This window comes from Phocoena sinus, chromosome 3, assembly GCF_008692025.1.
Source record: "Phocoena sinus isolate mPhoSin1 chromosome 3, mPhoSin1.pri, whole genome shotgun sequence".
Taxonomy (NCBI): Eukaryota; Metazoa; Chordata; class Mammalia; order Artiodactyla; family Phocoenidae; genus Phocoena; species Phocoena sinus.
Window position 1 is genome coordinate 167,695,577 of NC_045765.1, and position 21,243 is coordinate 167,716,819.

The 21,243-nt window shown below is 46.0% G+C and overlaps 1 protein-coding gene and 1 non-coding gene across 2 annotated transcripts in view; one reads left to right on the forward strand and one right to left on the reverse strand.

The window, feature by feature from the left end:
* Window positions 1–761: 761 nt before the first annotated feature.
* Window positions 762–21,243, reverse strand: part of ADCY2 (adenylate cyclase 2) — a 455,891-nt gene continuing 435,409 nt past the window's right edge. Inside the window, exons 23-25 of the mRNA XM_032629124.1 lie at window positions 9,350–9,464; window positions 6,013–6,137; window positions 762–1,583 (exon numbers count right to left, since the gene is read on the reverse strand). Coding sequence (XP_032485015.1) covers window positions 1,431–1,583; window positions 6,013–6,137; window positions 9,350–9,464 — 393 coding nt within the window. The 3' untranslated portion in view covers window positions 762–1,430. The remainder of the gene's footprint in view (window positions 1,584–6,012; window positions 6,138–9,349; window positions 9,465–21,243) is intronic.
* Window positions 1,852–1,958, forward strand: LOC116752466. Its single transcript, XR_004349532.1, has one exon. It is a non-coding gene; the product is annotated as a U6 spliceosomal RNA (small nuclear RNA).

The following is a 21,243-nucleotide window of genomic DNA, read 5'->3' on the forward strand; positions in this document are numbered from 1 at the left end:
ACCAAAACTCTTGAGCTGGATTTACAAGAACACAGTTTTCCAGGTCTTCTCTCTTCAAAAATGCATCGAGGTTGGCTTTGGGCCCTCTTTTTTATTTTTTTAAGATTTTTTTTTTTTTGATGTGGACCATTTTTAAAGTCTTTATTGAATTTGCTACAATATTGCTTCTGTTTTATGTTTTGGTTTTTTGGCCGCAAGGTCTTAGTTCTCCGACCAGGGATCGAACCCGCACCCCCTGCATTGGAAGGCGAAGTCCTGACCCCTGGACCACCAGGGAAGTCCCTGTGCCTTCTTAAGTCTCCTCAGACATAACAGGCAGCTCGTGGGGCTTTGGTGGCTTCTCTCGGTAGTTCAGACTATTGTGAAGCTGATGTACCTAGTTCCCAATTATTCGGTGCCTCATGGCTCTACCGACGTATTACAGTAGATCAGAGTATGTGGATGGAGTGCGTGCCGCTGCTAGTAGAGAATCTTTTTACTAGTAAAATATTTTTCCCTGCAAATATTCCCTAGAGATGCCAAAGTGAAAACAGACCACGTGACACAGTGAAGCATACTGTGTTTCTTTCCAGGGAGTTGCGTAATCAATGATCGACATCACAAACTTTGTCCCGATCTGATTTACCCAAGGAGAGTTCAATCTCTGCTTCTGAAACAACTGCCCATGGGAGAATCAGTGGAAAACCAACTCAGTTCTGGAGCAAACCACAGGAGAAAGAAGAAGAGGGGGCAGGGGCGGGAAAGATACAGACTATCAACCAAAGTACATAAAACTTTTAATGAATTAACCTTACAAAAGACAATGGCATCAAAACATCAGACGTGTTTGGTACAAAACTAGTCCTAGGTTGTAAGAACTAATTCTGGTGATGGATGGTGATGTGCTGCTGGCACGAGACACAACAGAGCAAGGTGACGGAGCCATGGATCCCAGCTGGGCCCGTGGACAGTCACTGCAATGAGACACGTGGGTGAACACAGTCGGATTCCATGGGAGGTGACAAAATCAACTTAGTCACACATACTGTGTGTTTTAGTATCAGACTAGCAGATGCGGTTGGCGAGCTACCATATTTTTCCAAAAAAGAACATGCACCGGAAGATAATATACACCCCCTAGTTTTATTGCCTTAAGAATTTTTGTCTGTTTTGCCTCTCTCATCTCTGTCAGTTTCTCTGAAGGCTTTTGGGCTGTAATGCACACTCCTTTCCCTTCTGCTCAGGAGTAAGCACGGTGCAAATGGCAGGGCGATCTTGGCACACATCAGACACCAAACGGCAGGCCACCGGGTCACAGGAATGAGTCTACAGAGGCTCCAGAGGACAGAACAGAGCACACACATCACAAACGAGGGACAAAAGTGGCAGTCAGAAAGTGCATTGTTATCTTCCTGAAAATACAGTCTTCTTGCCAAAACCGAGGCGACGCTTCAGGATGCCAGGTTGCTCTGGGAAAGGGACCGTGACATCTCTGTGTTCACAAAGTATGTCTTCAGGTCCCCCTTTCCTTTCACGTTGATTATTCCTCGACATGTGCACGTGTATCCCAGGGTCTGCAGAATGAGGCTCGTCTCCTCAGTAACCTGGAAGCACAGTGACAGATGAGGAAGTGCTTAGTGCCGATGCGGACACAACCCTTTCAAAGGGCATTTGACTACAAGAATAAAGAGCCCCCAAATGTTCATGCTCTTTGACCCATTCATCCTACTCCTGAGAAATCAGATGAGAGAATAATCCATGAGAGGAAGAGCTTTCTAAGGACAATGTTTAATTCAGTGCTGTGAAAGTTAAAAACTGGAAACAACCTAAGATTCAAGTAATCTCCAGGGTTAAGTAAACTACGATGCCATCGTGCTTGCTTCAGCAGCACATATACCAAAATTGGAACGATACAGAGAAGATTAGCATGGCCCCCGCGCAAGTATGACACAAAAATTCATGAAGCGTTCCATATTTTTGAGAGTTAAACTTGGGCCAAACGTGCAGTAAACATTTATTTAAAAATGACTATTGACTACTGTTATTAGTTACAGACATCAGTTACAATTTATAGAACTGAAAAATAATGACATGTTTAATTATAATAATTTTAAAGTAAAATTCAAATGTATGGTGTCCTGAAGAAAACAAAAACAAAAACAAAACTACGACGCTATCATGATCAATGTCACAGATCAGACGATGAAATCATGTCGAACTATTTCAGCCCCCCAAAAAAGAATCAACCCTGGATCCGTGCCATGATTTTAACCACATGAAGATTATGCTTTCACATGTAAGAGACCTGGAAGAAAGGAAGTAAACCTATGTTGAAGTGGTGGGATTTTGGATGATGCTTATAAATTGTTATTAATGTCATTTCCTAAAATAATAAATGTTAATGATAGATTTTAATATAGATAAGAGAAAACACAGGAAAAGCAGCACAGTCGACTCTGCAAATGGCCACGTGTTTCAGGTTTAATACACATGAATAAAATGACCTGAAACTGAAAGAACCTTAGGAATTCGCACCAGCCTAAGGGCGGACAGGATGCTCTGCATCAGGTCTGGAAAGTTTCCCCACCTCATTGGATTGACTCAGGTTGCTGAAAGGAGTGACCCCTCCGGGGCAGTCTGTCAGTGTGACAGGACTCCTGATTTCCTGCCACTGCACCACGAGGTGAGGACCCCATCTCTGCACTACGCCCCGGTCCTGCTGGGTCAGTGGGCAGGGAAACCTGCTGGGTAGGACGGATCCTCTCTCCGAGGGGAGGGGAGGTGAGTTGTACTGTCTTCAGCTTGAGCATGTGCTGTGCTCTCGAGAGAGACCACACCTAGGACCGAGGGCAGGGGTCTGATGCTTGCGTGTCAGAGGAACCTCCTGCAAAAGGCATCCTCTCAAGCAGAGAACGTGTGAGGTGCACCGACTGGGATACAAACAAGACCTCAGATTCTGAGGTGAGGGACCATCCATCAGGAACGTGGTCCCCCAGCCAGGCCCCCCAGGAGGTATCTGGGACCTGAGCAGAGAGGGAGGGAGCTATTTCCCCAGAAATCCCTGGTAACACTGCTCTGGAACCATGTGAAACAGCAGGCGAGGAGGAGGGATTTCATCCCACTTCATCAGAGGAAACGGCCATGCCACCTGTAGGGCCCGGCCACCTTGGGTATGTGGGTGACGCACAAGTGCTGGGCGTGACACACGTGTGCTGGGCACGCCACACCACAATTTTGGTTCTGGTGTGGACACCGTCGGGGGGCCGTGTGGTGTTGGGGCAGCAGCAGTGGCAATGAGCCAGCCCCTTGGCGGCTGAGAGAGGCCTGGAGGATGGACACTGCCATGGGGCAGAGGTGGCAGCACATCAAAACCACAGGAGGGCTGGGCTTCTAGAACCCAGGACAGCATCCAGGGGGACCCAGAAGTAAGGCTGAAGTGTGTGTTGTGACGATCTCAAGGGCAGGCTGTGGGAAAGAGCTAGAAAAATCAATCTGTCTTCTGCAGTGTGACCCAGTGGCTGGCCCCTAGCAAAGGGGCCAAAGTGTGGGTCTTTCTGAGCAGAGCAGGAAGGAAAAGGGGGATGCAAAGTCCAGATGCTCACGTCCTGCCCTCCCCTGGCTGGGCCCAAGTCCCGGAGAAGGAGGATAGGTTGTAGCTCGGGAACACTAGATAAGAACTGAAAAACTATGGACATAGTCAAGAAAATCAGATGACAAATATATTCTCCTGACTAGAGTTCTTAGGGGCAATCAGAATTAGAGATTGCTACAGACACTTGGCTTCTGGTCTTCCACGCAGGGAGCAAACACATCGTTTGGAGCCTTGCAGGGTAATTTTGCAGTTGAGGCTGGTGCTGGGCAGCACACCCTTGGCATTTCTGAGCTGGCCATTGGAATCTGTATCGCCAATCGCACAGTTATCGTGACATTCAGAGAGCCATCAACCTAATGAACTCCAGCTACGATTCCTCCAAGTCCAGGGCAAGCCTGGCTGGGGGACGAGGGGCTTCCTATGCTGTTCTTGGGGGCACAGGAAGCATGGTGGGAGTGTAAATCATCTTGAATAAAAAGAACTTGTTCTTCAGGCCCAGGGGAAGTTTTAAATATTCTCAGCATCATTTTCAATTCTTCCTGGCATCTCACTACTGGGTTTTTCGCACATAAATGGAAATGAGAGGCTAGTGGAGCTGGGGTGCGCTCTGCCCTCCGGAGAAGAAAACCTACCCAGATGCGGACCCTCCAGCCACTGAGCTGAGTGAACACGCAGGCCTGCGGAAGACATCCCTCACTCTGGACGGGCTGAAACCTGTCTTGTTCCCTCCCCGGGCTCAGAGAAAGCGCACAGAGACGGTCCAGGTGGCTGCACGGCACTAAGTCACACGGACTTTTATGAGGCCCAGTTTCCTCTTAGAGACACACGTGATCATTGTCAACATTGACCTGTAGGGGATTTACGGTCTCCGGGAGGGCACGTTCCCCTGACCGGCCTCTCTCTCAGATTAATTTTGATACTTATCCTAAGTGCTCGGAAAGTGCTTGGAGAGTCGGGAAGCATGCGGAACTACTGTCCATCTTCCGAACGTTCCTGGTGTGCGGTGGAGGCCTAGGTTGGCCCACGGGTGGGCGAATGTGTTCCTGGTAGGAGCCTGCCTTTCTCCCCACCAAGCAGAAGACCCGGGCTGCCCAGGATCGCTGGAGCATCCCTGGGCACGGGGAGCGGCCAGCCATGTACAGACAGAAAGCCCTAGTCAGAGGAGCCCCGTTTTTGCTGAGAGCTTGGTCTGGGGCGGATCCCAAGAGAACAGCCGGCTCTATTTTTCCTTGGCAGTGGCCAATTTGGCCGGGAAGGCCTGGGATACTTCCTCTCCTCCTCCACACTCCTCTTTTCTTCTCTCGCTCTTCTCTTTGTTGGATGGTTGCTAACTTTTCAGCAACTGCTGACTCATATTCTGACTGCAAGGTGAACACGTAGAAGTCACGTGTGTCACCTTCCATCTAAAGGTCAAGCTCTGCCTGAGAAAGGCCACAGAGACAGGATCCTCTAGGAGGAATGAGGTAGTCACACTGAAAGCAAGTGAGCTCTGCAGGGGTTTCACGAAAAGCCCCTTCTAGGTGATGCTGGAGCTGACAGCTCCCTGCAGAGGTTAACAATGGACTCCAGTGTCCAGCGTACTTTTGGGAGGCAGGGTTATTTGAGGATTTCCGCCAAGCTGAGGCGCAGAACAGGGGCTCAGGGAATTCTCTGAAGAGGACAAAAAACCGATAAAGCCTGTTAGCTGTGTCCAGTGATTTTCATACAAACTTGCCATTTGGCAGGAATTTATCTTCCAGAAGACAAAAAAGCTGGGGTGAAATGTGGAACCATTGCTTTTTGAGGGCGAGGAAAACAGAAAGTTCCACACAGACACACAGGCACGTGCGCGCACACACATACACACACACACACATATCCTTCTCCTTCGGAGAGTGAGTCTCCCATTTTAGGTGCTGGTGCTGTGACCCAAGCAGGTGTGCGCAGTCACCACTGCTTTTAACTTGTCAGATCTTGGAATTCTCCCCCTTGGGTGGATTCCAGAGCCTTCCAGTCATTTCCAGATATCTGAATTCCATGCTAGTCTGATCTAGTACTGTCACTTCACCTCACTCCATTTCATCTCTTCCTCTCCGCAGTTGGCCCCTTCACTCATCCTCCAAGTTCAGCCCCTGGGGAGCGGAAGGCAGGTGGTCACATCTGGTCTGGGTTATACCAAGGAGAAGGGCACCCCTGCCACCCCTCCCATCAGGTGGCCGCACTGCCCTGTTGGTCGCTGTGATCACCTATTTTCCCAAATGCAATAACCTTCATACTATTTCACAATTTTTATGGTTCACAGTTAATGCAGAAACGAATTAGTATTTCCCCAATAAAAAGTTTCACTAAATTACAAAGTTTACTTTCTTCCCTCTGTTTTAATATATTATCCTTATTATATACTTATGTATGGTTCCCAAGACGACAGACATGGTGGATAACAACAGAACAGACTAAATTACCTGGATTTTGTCCAGGACGCCGGTGCTGTCCATCCTACTGGCCACATTTACGGTGTTGCCCCAGATATCGTACTGTGGCTTCTGAGCTCCGATCACACCGGCTATTACAGGGCCATGGTTAATACCTGTGACACACCAGAACCAGCTGAGCACGATTTGAATCATGAACTTGACAGTGTAAGCAACTGTCTCATACAGGGAAGTTTTACAAGACCATTCCTGAACCATCATTACGCAGCAAACATTTGCCCAACTCATGGAACTCTAAAACAAAGAACCATAATTCGTCTAACTTCATCATCTCAAAAACAGTAAAATGTTTGTCTTTCTTCCTCTTCTTGATTCGCGCTCATATGTCTATTTACCATTGTTCCATAATAGCGTAAAATTGGTATACTTTATAAAACTCAACCTTATAATTGTTTTTCTATGATGCCACATAATCTTAGGCAAGGGATGATTATCTTGTTTTCCGATAGTTTTGTGGTAATGCACCTATTTTAATTTTAACCAGCCACAGCGAGTCTGTGAACTCTATTTATTGGCCGTCCTGCCGCTGGTGGACTTCTGGGTTCCCTCTAATGTTTTGCTTAAACCACCACCAGCCCCTTGACATGTGTGCTGCATTCTCTACCTGCCATGTACTATTCTGTGAGCTTGACATGTACAAGCTTCTAATTCTCACAGACCCCTGCCTGGGGTCTTCCCCCACCCCCAGTGTAGCAAGTAGGACGATTCCTTGTCCCAAGAACTCAGTTCAAACACACGGACCCACAGTTGTTATGGGCGTCGCAGGGAGGTAGGCCACAGAAATAGAAACAGAGGTATTGACACTGGTTGATTTTTTTCCTCCCTATATTTTCTCCTGGATCTAAGACCCCCTCCTCCCCAGGCTTACTGCAGTAATCAAATCGTATAGATTAATGAGGGTGTTTCTGAGAGATTTCACTCCCCACTACTGAACTGCTTTGTGTACAAGCCCAGTTATAGATCGGAGGCAAAGCCTCCCCTTTGCAATGGAAAGTGGGGCAGGCAACACAGCACAAACGTTGTTCCACAAAATCCCTGAAGGTACGCAAGAGTGAGAAAGAAGTTCTCCTTTGCTTTTGTGGAGTATTCAGTAAAACTCAAATCTCTGTTTCAGACATCCCGAATAATTTATTCCTGCTGCTGGCCGGGGATCTCAGACGCCACTGCCCTCAGCTGTCCTGGCTGCTCTGAGCCCCTGCTTGGTCAGTGGCTCTGGGCCAGGGCAGAGAGCCTGGGGCCGATATTGCTGGCAGCGGAGCGATCTCTGCGGAAGCGCAGGGGCGTGCTTGATCTGTGCTTCCCACTCACTGACTGACTCTACAGCTTGACGTGCGGAAAAGGACATTAGGAGCAAGTTCGGCTCTTACTATGTATCATGATTTTGTAGGGGCTAATATTACCCTTCTGAGTTCCTACTGTGAACTGCCACTGGATGGCACTATGTCCAAAGATGGGGCTGGGAAGCTGCCCTTGGGAGAGACGGAGGGTTTGGGGAAAGGCAAGCTCGGAGGCCACGGACACACTGAGCAGGGCTTCTGCAGACATCGAAAAGAGCTGGTGTGTGGGGTGAGTGTATAGATATTAATAGTTATTCAATAATCAGTGCAAAGTAAGCACTCAATAAGTACCTACTTAAGGAAGTCCATTAACTTGCTCACATTAATTTGGAAAATATTGTTATGGTCCAGACCAAGAACCCTGGGCTTTTGATGTGACAGATATGACTAGCAAAGAATTGTCCCGTTCCCCTTCGCAGTGAAGGGCAATATTGTTTTGGTCCATACATATTTGACAACAGATGGAGTGGGAGGTTGGGGTCAGCAGCTTTTCTGTGTAGAATGGATAAACCACAAGGTCCTACTGTATAGCACAGAGCACCATATTCAATATCCTACGATAAACCATAGTGGAAACGAATATTTAAAAAAGAATGTATATATGCGTATAACTGCATCACTTTGCTGTACAGCAGAAATTAACACAACATTGTAAATCAACTGTACTTCAATTAAAAAAAAAAGACTATTTGACAGGGGTCATTCTGCCATGCAATTGATTTCTTTTTTTAAGGAGCATACTATGAAAGTTTGAGGATCCCATTTTCCAAGCTGTTAAAGCAATAAAAAGCTCCAGGTGAAAGGGCTGTCTCCACGTTTGATGGGGGCAGCTTCCTGCCCACCTGGCCCTTCTCATCTTTGTACGGGTGGAGCCAGATAAAGGTCCACTGGGCACACAGATGAGAAGGTCTAAATAAAAATGTGTTCAGATACTCACAATAAGACATACATGCAGTGAAGAGAATCCCATTTGCTCAAGAAATGTGTAATATTTCTGGGTTTTACAATTCAGAACATATGAACACCAAAGGAAGAAAATAGCCCCCAATATTGGGATTTTTTAAAAGTTGAAATCGCTATGCAAGAGAGGTGAAAAGCCACTCAGATAGAATTTGTTAAAAGGACTACTCTTATATGGACTTGCTTTCAGAAGCAGCAAAATATGTTGCCAAGAACAGCATAAAATGGTCAAAGAAGCTCTTACAAATCACAAATGGCCGCAAGTGACCATGCAAACGTAACAAGGTGGTGTGTGCAGACCTGAGGGTTTAAAACACACTTTTTTTGGATAGACATTTGTAAAAGGCAAGGGAGCATGGAACATGCTCAAGAATCAACTTAAAGCAAGGGAAGAACTTACTTGAATTTTTTTTTTTTGGAAGAAAGTTGGCTTTTTCTCTGGGATTGGAACGTTCAATCTGAAAAGCTCCAGCTCTGTTAGAATTTAGGACACAGTTGGGGTTCTTATAGGTTGTGACCCCAGGGGTATGGGACTATTCCAACAATTCCAAGATGCATTTTTAAAAAAACAGTCTTACATCTTTGAAGTCTGGATGCATCTTATAGCCCATAGTGGGTCCTACTATCATAAAATGATGGAGGGTTTTACAGTCAGGCTTGCATCAGCTCCTGGCATGGCTGAAGGCTGAGCCTACCATGCCCTGCAGAAATGACCGTGGCTGGAGAGACTGAGACCCAGCTCAGGGTCCACTTCTGAAACCAAGTGCTTGCAGCCTGGGTGCAACCAAAGCAGGTGTTTTTTTTTTGTTTTTTGTTTTTTCTAATTTGCACAAAAGTGCCTCAGGAGCTCATAGCTGCCCTGGGCCCTTCCACATGCTGTCCAGTTCTGCTGCTCTAATGACGCATTTGTCATTGTACTGCTCCAACATCGCAAGGATTGCGACCTTTCTGTGAATCTGTTCCTGACACCAGGTCTTCTCCACAGCCCACCCCAGATCTGCACAACGTACCTACTCGTAACTTGAAGTCGTTGAAGGAGTGCTTGTTGATGGCGTCCAGTTTCCCCACCAGGGCGAATGCAAACTCCACCATGGTGCCGATGTGCATGTACTGCCTCTCGGGCTCCTGAAAGAAAAGAGACACAGCAGGCGGGGGTGAGGACTCAGCAGGTGGGGAAAGGCTCCTTCAGTCACAGGATGCACACTCTTTCCTCTGGCCTCCTTGGGGGAGGGGGTGTCGTGGCTGAATTTTGTACCCCCAAATTCATATATTGAAGTCCTAACCCCCAGGACCTCAGAATGTGACTGTATTTGAAGACAGGGTCTCTAAAGAAGGAATTAAGATTAAATTAGGTCATTAGTATGACCAATCTTGTATGACTGGTGTCCTTATAGGAAGAGGAGATTGGGACACAGACACACCCAGAGAGACCATGTAAAGACACAGTGAGAAGGTGGCATTCTACAGGCCCAGGAGACAAGCCTCAGAAGAAACCTTCCCTGTCGGCACCTTGATCTCAGACTTCCGGCCTCCAGAACTGTGAGAACATAAATGGCTGTTGTTTTAGCTGCCCAGTCTGTGTTACTTTGTTATGGCAGCCTGGGCAGACTTATACAGGGGCTAACCATTTTCTGCCTTTACTGGTCTCTGGGTGGTTTATCATCCCTTGAGGAATAGAGAGTTATCACCCACATGGAGCTGAAGGAAAAGTCCAAGATTTCCAATGAAGATAAGTGGAAATTTCTACTTCTTTTTACTATTAATTTGCATTTATGATTCCTGTTACTAATTCACATTTACCATTAATTTGTAACACCTATTCTGTTTGTGTTTACTTTTGAAGTTCATCCTTTTGAAAATTCTATTTTTGGTTATATTTTTTAAAAAAAGATTCTTTATTAGTATTTGTATATAACCTATAAAAATGTATTCATTTACACGTCCTGAAGGTCCCCCAGTTTTTTGGGGCATAATTTTATTTTATCATTTATTTGCTTGCTTGCTTATTTATTTTTTAAATTAATTTTTATTGGAGTGGTTAGGTGCAGGGGATAGTTTGGAACACAGCTTCGTAAGGCTGAACTGAAATGCAGCCCCGGAGCTGCCGTCAGGCTCTTGGTATGGACGTCCTCTCCGTCTTTCTTTGGTCTCCTTGCCTGGTCTGTGAGCTCCACAAGGGCAGAGACTATGTTCTGTTAACCTGTAGACACACACAACAGCAAAGCGCCTGGTGCAGAAGCACTTAGTAAATGTCTATTGAGAGACTACACTTCGGTTGACCGTCGGGTAGCCGAGCGGGGCATGATGTCTGGGAGGAAGAGAGAGAGAGTCCTCAGCTGTGGTGGAAGGTCAAAGCCGAGGGATTCGCCCGTGGGAAGCACACGCCCAGAGGAATCATTCACGTGTCCGCTGCAGTGGGCGAGGGCTCCAAGGGAAGAAATGGAAACAAAATATCAGAGGGGTGACCTGGGGGAGGCCCTCAGCTGGGACGGGGCGGGGGTCAGTAAAGGACCCTGGAAATACTTGAGAGGACAGAACACGGAGTCATCGCGGGTCTTGCGCTGTGATTTCTGGGACGGGTGTTCATCCCTCTGGGCCCCAGAGGAGTTCAATCAGAGGTGGAGAAAGCTCTTGGGGGCATTTGAAGAGGAGGCACCTGGTGACCAGTGGGGGGCATACTCCATGGAGGGTAAAGATAAAAACCAACTCTGAGGGTTTCAGTGGGGATGACTGAGAAGGGAAACAGACAGAACCCACCCATTCAAGATGCCAAGAAGATGGAGAAAACCACGGTAACAGCTAAGGGAAACAGGAACACGGCAAGAGGGCAGTCCAATGACCCACACGGCCTTCTAATAATGCCAGTGAAGGGGATAGCACTAAAGCAAGTCTCCCAACCTGGGCACTGCTGACATTTGGGTGGGATCAATCTTTGTTGGGGGGTGTCCTGCACACAGCAGGGTGTTGAGAAGCATCCCTGCCTCTGCCCACTAGATGCCAAGAGCATCTCTCCTTCCAGTGTGACAACCAAAACGGTCTCCAGACATTGCCAAATGTGCCCTGGGGAACAAAATTGCTCCCAATTGAGACCACTGCACTAAACTTTATACACACACACACACACACACACACACACACATATATACATATACACACACACACACATATATATACATACACACACACACATATATACACACACATATATACATATACACACACATATATATACATATATACACACACATATATACCTATTTACACACACACATATATATACATATATACACACACACATATATATACATACATATATACATACATACATATCTATATCTATATCTATATCTATATATATATGAAGGGGGAAGAGGAATTAAGAGAAAGATTTCTTCCTTCCTTTCCTCGAGTGAATTGTATCATTCTAGAAAAAGATGGATGAAATACTACTGTTGCCATAAATCCGCAACTTAAAAATGTGGGAGCAAAACCAAACCATTTAAAATATTAGAACCACAAAGCAGACTGTCAGCTAACTTTGGTGGAAATGCAGAGAGTCATTTCTTAAGAACAGTTACACTTTTCCATCGGAGCTTGCTAATATCTCTTGTCTCATGACTTAGGGGGAAGACATGATTTGGAGGTATATGCAGGCAGTTGGAAAACATCTTGCTCCTTGACGGGAGGCATGAGCTGTTAAATCAACAGACAGGATCCTGTGCCGTAAAAATTACAACAGTCCTGGCAAGGAGAACAGACTGGCTGTGGGAGAAATGGTTTGCTTTTCACGGAATCAAGGTGCAGCAAATGAGCTTCTCTCCCTGATAAATGACTGCCCAATCTGTTTCCAGGCAGCAGGCTTCCACTGTGGGTTTGATGTGACCTCAGTGATAAATGAAGAGACTGAGCTCTGGGAGTGGGGTTGAAATCCAACGTCAAGGACTCATTAGGGTTTAGTAAAGCCTAGAGAAAATTATGCTCAGTTTCTAGAAGAGCTCAGGTCATTTCAAGAAGTCCTTATAACTGAACTTTTGATAAATGTTTGATGACAGCCTGAAACAGCTCTTTCTTCCATGATCCAAATAATTTCTCCCATCTCCAAATATTTAACTGACTTCTAGCTACACAGAGAGACCACTCATTCAGTTTCCTGGAACACACTTGGAAAGCTGTTTGTTTTGCAAGTTTCACCTGCAGGGAATGTGGCATAAAGTAAATGCATGTTTATTGAGGTTATTTTATAACCCAAGTGACTGGTATTGACTGAGGTGAAATTAACACAAGCCTCTGCTCCTGGCTTCTCCTCTCTTTCCTCCTCGCCTTCCTCTATCCATCAAACGTCCACTGCGTTCCTGCTGTCTTGGTGCTCATCTGATTCTGAAGATTTGGAACTGCTGTCTAAGGAGCACTTAGTTCTGCTGCCTGGGGCTCCTGGGAGAACGGATCAGACCTCACAGTTCTCTGAAGGAGAGTCACCCCAACCAGGTAAGCTGCATGTCCCAGCATGGAGATCGGCCTTCACCTGGGAGCTCAGGGCATCTGAGTTTCAGGCACCTTTTGGAGAGCAGGACTGGAACCCACAGCTTCCCAGTGTTTATCATCAAAACTCAGAGGCATGAAATAATATTTATGGAAAATGGCCTGATTCCTGGGCCATCTGTGGATTCCTCTGTATCCAGTGAACTTGGATTAAACTGGACGCAATGTTCTCCACCTGATATCACTCTACCAAAGAATGTATTTGATTAAAATATGCATTAAGAGCTGTTCTAGGGCTTCCTTGGTGGCGCAGTGGTTGAGAGTCCACCTGCCAATGTGGGGGACACGGGTTCATGCCCCGATCCAGGAAGATCCCACATGCCGCGGAGTGGCTGGGCCCGTGAGCCATGGCCGCTGAGCCTGCGCGTCTGGAGCCTGTGCTCTGCAATGGGAGAGGCCACAACAGTGAGAGGCCCGCATACTGCAAAAAAAAAAAAAAAAAAAAAAAAGAGAGATGTTCTAGCTAACAGCCTCCCCCCTCAATGTGTTAAACCATTTTCCATAAGGAAGTTACTGAGCTCACTGTTCACTACAGACCCATCCTAATGCTTTGAGGGCCTGTTTGTTAGAGCTTGGGTCAGGGACCCAGTGAAGCATCCAGCTGCAGCCTGATGTGGCTTGGTTTCAAATATATTAATGAATGAGTGACTTGATCTCGCCTTATGAACACTAAAGCACTGCACTTGTGTTGCCTGCTGGAAATTTCGGAACAATTAATAGCAATAGTGTATGTATGCAAGTACTTAATCCTCACAACGATTACTCTAAATGTAAATGGATTAAATACTCCAATCAAAAGACACAGAGTGGCTGATAGGTTACAAAAAAAATCCATTTATATGCTGCCTACAAGAGACTCACTTCAAATCTAAAGACACACTCAGACTGAAAGTGAGGGCATGGAAAAAGGTATTCCATGCAAATGGTAACAAAAAGAAAGCTGAGGTATCAATACTTAACATCAGACAAATAAACTTCACCCTCTTGCCTCCTTCCCCGTGTGCATCTTGAATGTGGTCACAACTTTTGCTATTTGATTTTCATTTTATTGCATCATCCTCATTTTTGTTTCTATCTTATCTTTCATATTCCTTGCATGTTAGTTTATTAATTTAAAAATATTTTTGCATTGCATCCATTTTTGTAAGCTTCTTAAGGGAGAGATTTAAATAAAATAGGCACATACATGTAGACAAGTAGGTAAGCATTTTTCCTTGATAGTCTTGCTGCTAAAATGGTGACAGCTGTGTTGGATGATGCGTCTAAGAGATATTCAGCTGATGGAAAACTATATCCAAGCATTGCTCATTAATGGCTCTGGCCACCACCCATGTGGATGACTGGAATTCTACTTGGGTGCCTTATTGAAAACTCAAACTTGTAAGTCTAAAACTATTATTTCTATTTAATCTCCCATTAACAGCTCTTATTCTTGACTCTTCTACTTTTGCTAATGGTGTCATCAATTTCAGATCACTAAACTGGAAACCTGAGATTCAGACAGTCCCCTCCATCTTGCTTCCTCAGCTCCCAAGTCCATCTCCCACGGACATGCTTCTCCCATTCACCTCTTTCTTTATTTCCTTTGTTTCTTTATTTTCATTGTTTATATGGTGACCACTGCTTGTCTGAAAGCAGGAAGTTCACTAAATAATTGCCAGCACTTTTGAGTCAGACAAAGTTGGGTCCAGCTCCAGGTTCCACAATCATCAGCTGCATGGCCTTGGCTGAGTCACTTAACTTCTCTGGGGCTCAGTTTCCTCATCTGTGAATTGAAACAATACCTACCAGTCTCATAGGGTTGTGGTTAAGATGAAATGAATTCATATGGGCAACACATTCTGCCTGCATCCCTGAGGCTCAGGTTTTATTTAGTTTCCTTCATGATAGGTTAGAGAAGCACATCACTCTGCTTGACATGAAAAGCTTCTAGGAGGAAAATGTTAGCAAGAATTGCTTTATGCCCTAGTTTAGTACTTCCCCCCACTTTCCACACACTGAGCAACCTACATTGATGAATGGCTTCAACAACAATCTAAGTGTCTGAAATGTTAAGTATCTTTGAGGTTCTCAGTGTGTATAGCGAAGAGTGATGGTTCTTCCTTCAGTGTTTGTTTCCTATTAGTAGCATTAAAGTAGGAGGGCATTTCTCTCTCCATTTACCCTACATCACGATAGCTTTGGTGTTTGTGCAAAAATACACAGCACTGAGATATTGCTTTTCATTTCAGCAGAGACCAAAACTATTTTCTACTTTTGCCAGTAAAGGAAACTATGGTTTTGAGTTTCAACATATGCTTTAGTTACTGAGAAACTGGCAGCAGAAGATCTGAGAATGATTCCTTACTTCTTCCCTGATCAACTTGGTGGAGTGTCCTAAAGTTTCACCAAAATTCATATGAGGAAGCCTAATCCCCAGTGTGATGGTATTAGGAGGTGGAGCTTTGGGGAAGTAATTAGGTCACATGGGTGGAGCCCTCATGAATGGGATTCGTGCCCTTATATGAAGAGACAGGAGAGAGCTGCTTCCTCTCTCTCTGCTCTCCATCTGCACCGAATGAGGACACAGAGAGAAGATGGCTGTCTGCAAACCAGAAAGAGGGCCCTCACCAGATGCCAAATCTGCAGATCTGATCTCAGACTCCCCAGCTTCCAGAACTGTGAGAAATAAATGTTGCTTATGACCCAGTCTATGGTAATTTCTTATAGCAGCCCAGCTGAGACACCTCTAATATCCCCAGGCTTACCTAGCATTGGAGTTGCTGTTTGCATACATGACTTTTTCCAGACTATAAACTCTGGAGGGCAGTTACAGAGGGGCAGTCATTAACAAGTAATTGGCACTCGCCCCAATGGGTAAAGAAAATCTATGCTGGTTGACCTACTAGCTAAATAAAATCCCAAACAGTCAAATCAGGCAGCTCCTAACTCAGGCAGAGACAGAACCGTTAGCCTGACTCAGTGAATGTGGATGGGCAATGTTTATTGCTCATTGTTTTGTCGGTCAGCTCGGTTTTGCTAATAAACTGAGTAAGTGTAGGAATCTCATAGATGGGTCACTTGGAGCCTGGGATCTTATTTGGGGGATGGAGGGAGAAGAATGATGGAGAAATCCTAGAAATCCTAGTGCTAGCCACAGCGGTTGTGTCTATGGGGCCAACTCAGCAAGAAACAGAGTGAGAGGTAGTGCTTACAAACTAGTAACTACCCTTAGCCCACAACCTGCTGTCAAATTTGTTCTGATAGAATAAATAAATAAAATAAAAAACTCATTTAAAATAAATAATTTAGGGCTTCCCTGGTGGCGCAGTAGTTAAGAGTCTGCCTGCCGATGCAGGGGATGTGGGTTCGTGCCCCGGTCCAGGAAGATCCCACATGTCGTGGAGCAGCTGGGCCCGTGAGCCATGGCCGCTGAGCCTGTGCTCCATAACAGGAGAGGCCACAACAGTGAGAGGCCCGCGTAACGCAAAAAAAATAAAATAAAATAAATAACTTAACTTTTTAAAATAAAAATAATTAAAAAGAGAGCAATAATACAAAGCTTAAAATTTTTTAATGAGCACCAGCACTCGTACCTTGATAGGAATACAAGCTCCCTGTTATCTCTTGCTTCTCTGCCTCTCCCCTCCCCCCATTCTTCTGGCACCACAAGTCACTTCTTCCAAAGTGTCGCTGGCAATGGGCATCACTCTATTTGAAATGGTGAGTAAAAGCTAGAGGTAAGGCTCATCACAGCAATAGTGTAATCAAAGTATGGGTTTACATGAAAGTTTTCATCTCTGTACTTTGGTTTTGACATATTTAAGTTCTCAGTAAAATTTGTATTAAAAAGATCAAAACCAATTTACATAATAAGACCAGAGATGACCTTAATCATTGATTCTGGCATGAAGGATGGACTTCCTTAATGATAGGGCAGGCAGAGTCCCTTCAGAGGTCGAGTAGGGGAGGCTCCAGAGTGCAGCAGAGGGAATGAGGCAATAGGGAGGGGTGAGTAGTGTGGTAAACTGGGGACAATGTGCCAAGGTGGGGCAGCTGCTTCTCAGCTGGTGATTGTTGTCATCAGGAATGAAGATCCGGAGATCTACCAATTTTCAGGAGAAACTGGAGATGATTATTTTTTAGTGAGATGTCCTTTTATAAGAAGTCTACATAAGTCAAGAAAAACATACCTGTAACCACAAGTGTGCTATCATGGCTTGAGGTCTAAAGGCCATGGCTGGGAAGGAGCAGGGGGCTGCTATGGGTCTGGGAAGTGGTGAAGTCCTGACGTTAAAATGAAGTGCCTCTGGGGTGCGTAAGCTCCCCATTTCTATCAACCCTGAATTCCATCGCGGAACATGTACTTTTCAGGTGCATGCTCCGGGGATTACGAGAGCGGGCTCAGAATGCAAGCCTGTTCTCCATGTAATGTTTCATTTTTTGACAAATGCCCGCTTCTTTCAACAACAATCAGTTGTTACACATAATACAACCAACCATCTAGTCATGTTGTCTTTAAGCTTAAAATCAGAATGTGTTGTTTCACTTAAGTTAACACAAATGAAGCAAAACAAAGGTAGATAGAAAGCCCTGCTCTGAGTAGGTGCTGATAGACCCCTGTGCATTCTTTTTCCTGGTGGGTAAGTAGCCTGTGCCGGCATGTAGAAAATGTGGAGGTAATTACAAATAAAAGCTGACTTTCAAAAGGCTGCTTCTATCTAGACAGCTCTGCCTCTTTTTGGATTTAAGAAAAACACATGCATCCTTGAGAAACCCAATATATTTTGCCAAACTAAATATCTGGCTGTGTTGAATATGTTTGTTGCCAAACTAAATATTTGGCTAAATAATAAATAGAACATTTTTTGTTTGTAAACAATAAATGGAAAGTTTTTTGGTTTTAACTAGAGAGATAAGTAGGTAGGCTGCAAAAGGCAAAAGGGACATTCATTTTTTCATAAAGACTACATCCATATTATTATTTCTCAAGCATGCTATGCCCCCAATCAAACATAATGAACTTTCCTTTCAGATTTTCACTGAATTTCAAAATATTTCTAGGATGATCTTACCAAGATTCTAATTAAATGTTCTAAATAAAAATAGCTCGTATTGAGTAAAAGCTCCCTACATGGACCTGATGCCATATTTCATTTGTGTCCCCAAACCCTTTTACCTATTCTGCGGGAGGAAGCGATGGTATCCATACGTGAAACAGTGTACAAACCACAACTGTATTATTACCACTATTATCATTTTTCTTACCCACTCTGCCCGTGGAGCATTTTGCATATTAATGTCTTCCCCACAGCCTCAGGAAATGAGTGGGATCCCCACTATATACAAAAGGACACTAATGTGCAGAAAGCTTAGCTGCCATGGCAAGGACTGAGCAGTCTCACGTGAAAGCCACGCTCCTTCCACTCTACCGTGAAGGTAAATACTCATGTATTAACAGTGGTGGCTGTCAGGATGCAGCTCAAGGGTAGCTGAGAAGGCAGATTTTGTGGCTGCCAGTGATGAGGGCAGGAGGGATGGGGCACCCGTGGAAGGAGTGCTTGGGTGAATGGTGTGCGTACAAACGTGTGGGTGCAGAAGCCAACATGGTGGGGGACTGGGGAAGAAGAGGAGGGGGTGAAGCAGCACGAGAGCTGTGGGCGGAGGGAGGTGAGCCTTGCACCCAGAGTGCCCGGGTCTGCAGCCCTGTTCTATAGCCCTGTTCTATGACCTTGGGCAAGTTACTGCACTGCTGTGCCTCAGTTTCTCCATCTGTAAAATGGGCTCGGGTTGGGGTGCCTCTTAGGCTTGTTAAAAGTAAAGACTCAGGAGGCATTTATTAAGTTTTCAAAAATGGTAGGAGAAAAAAAAGAGCACGTTTGCACGGGGAGGAGTAGGATTGTAAAATGGCGGGAAGGAAGCGAGAGGCTGGGCTGGGAAGCAGGGTGGCCACGCGCTGCTCCATCACTCATTGAACAGACATGGGCAATCGCTCTGTTCAGCGCCCCCTTCTGGGACTTTGGGGAACACCACATAAGACACGGCCCCTGCTATAATTTGGATGCTGGACAAGAAACACACGTCTAAACAAAAGCAGGAAATGATATGCAGCACGTGGGAGGAAAGGAAATAGGATCTAGACACAGAGGGTCAGGTGAGGCCAAAGCAGGTCAGGGTGCAGGAGAGGCTCCTATGAAAGCGGGAGCCTTGGCACGGCTGATGGGTGAGATCTGAACACAGGGTGTCTTCCTGTGCATCAGAATCACCTGTGGAAATGGAGATTTCCAGCCCCTCACTCGGGTGTCTGGAGACCATGTATAGCACCCACCACAGGGCCTCTGATGCAGCTGGTGGGTGCACCCCTCCTGGAGGGTGTATGAGTAGCACTTGGTGCTTGTCTTCACAGACGCACAGTGCACGTCTGAGGGCTGATGAGGGAGCTGTAGGGAGAGGTAGGGGATGGGTCAGAGCAGGGACATGGAGGCAGATGGTGGAGGCCCTGTTCTGGGAGTACGGAGGACAAGAGGAAGGTGAGGGTGCTGTGAGCAAGCTGGGTGTCTGTGGAAAGCTGGAAACGTGAGCTCCAAGCTTGGCCTAATGGTCAGGAAGGTGGATGATGGTTTTGTCAGCGGTCGGATATACAGGCTGGTGGAGCAAGTCTTAGCTGAGATCCCTGATGGAGGGGAAGGGTTGGGGAAAGAACATGGAAATGTCCACAGAGGAAGACCTCAGGCAGGATTCACTAAAGAGAAGAAACCAGAAGCTGAGGGAGAAGAGGACTTCTGGGTGAAGGTGATGGCTGGCGATATCAGAGGCCACAGACAGGACACAGAGAATGATTGCTTGGGGAATGCAAATCCGACTTGGATTTTGGAATTTCGAAGTACTTCCTGATCTTTTGGAGTGGAATTTCTGACATCCGCATTGGTGAGGGTTAGCACAGAAGGAGAAGGTGAAAAATAAAGGCAGTAGATAAGGACAAGCCATCCAAAAATTGTGCCTATGGGAAGGGGGAGGAGAGGCCTGAAGACATTTGTTGAAGATCCAGGAGACCAGGGTCTGGTGGTGACAGAGTCGAGACCAGGGAGCCTGGCTGTAGGGATGATGGAGGGATGATGGAAGGATGAAGGAGGGATGATGGAGGGCTGAAGGAAGGATGATGGAGGAATGATAGAGGAGTGATGGAGGGCTGATGGAGGGATGAAGAAGAGATGTTGGAGGAATGATGGAGGAGTGATGGAGGGGTGATGGAGGGATGAAGGAGGGATGAAGGAGGGATGAAGGAGGGATGATGGAGGGATGAAGAAGGGATGATGGAGGGATGATAGAAGGATGAAGGAGGGATGATGGAGGAATGATGTAGGAATGATGGAGGAGTGATGTTGGGTGATGGAGGGATGAAGGAGGGATGATGGAGGGATGATGGAGGGATGAAGGAGGGGTGATGGATGAATGATGGAAGAATGTTGGAGCGGTGATGGAGGGATGATGGTAGGATGATGGAGGAGTCATGGAGGAGTGATGAAGGGGTGATGGAGGGATGATGGTAGGATGATGGAGGAGTCATGGAGGAGTGATGAAGGGGTGATGGAGGGATGATGGAGGGTGATTGTGGGATGGAGGAGGGATCATGGAGGGGTGATGGAGGGATGATGGAGGGATGAAGGAGGGATGATCGAGGTATGATGGAGGAATGATGATGGAGGGGTGATGGAGGATGGGCCCGGCACAGACGCTGAATGCTGAATGGGTCTTCATGCACCTCTGAGCATCCCTGCCAAGGGTTCCGTAAGTGGCTGTTGCTAGCTAAGTTCTGGAGCAGGTGTGATTTTGTCAAGTGCCCTAAATGGGCCACAAGAGGAGGTCAGCTGAGAGGCCTCAGAATTGGGGCTGGGATTAGGGTGAGAAGAGTGAGGCACTCACCTCAGCTGCAAAACTTAAGGGGGCACTGAAAAACTCAACCATCATGAGAAATAATATCCTAGTGCAATGTTTAGAAAATCAAAATTAATGCAGACAAATCCAGAAAGAAGTAAAACACTGAAATTTAAAGAAAGATAGGGGCTGTGGACTGCACAGATTCCCCTCAAATTCATATCTGGAAGCCATACCCACGAGATGGCTCTCTCTCTGCTTTGTGAGGACATAGCAAAAGGGCAGCCAGCAACAAGCCAGAAAGACAGCCCTCACATGAACCGCATCCCGCAGGACCTTGATCTGGGACTTCCAGCCTCCAGAGCTGTGAGAAAATAATTCTCTGTTGTTGAAGCTGCCCAGCCTTCACTATGGCAGCTGAGCTCACTAATCAGTTTCTGACAGTGCTGTGCTGGGCGTCTTAGAGCCCGAGGCAACAGGAAAAATGTCTGTCCCTGTGTACATAATTTTA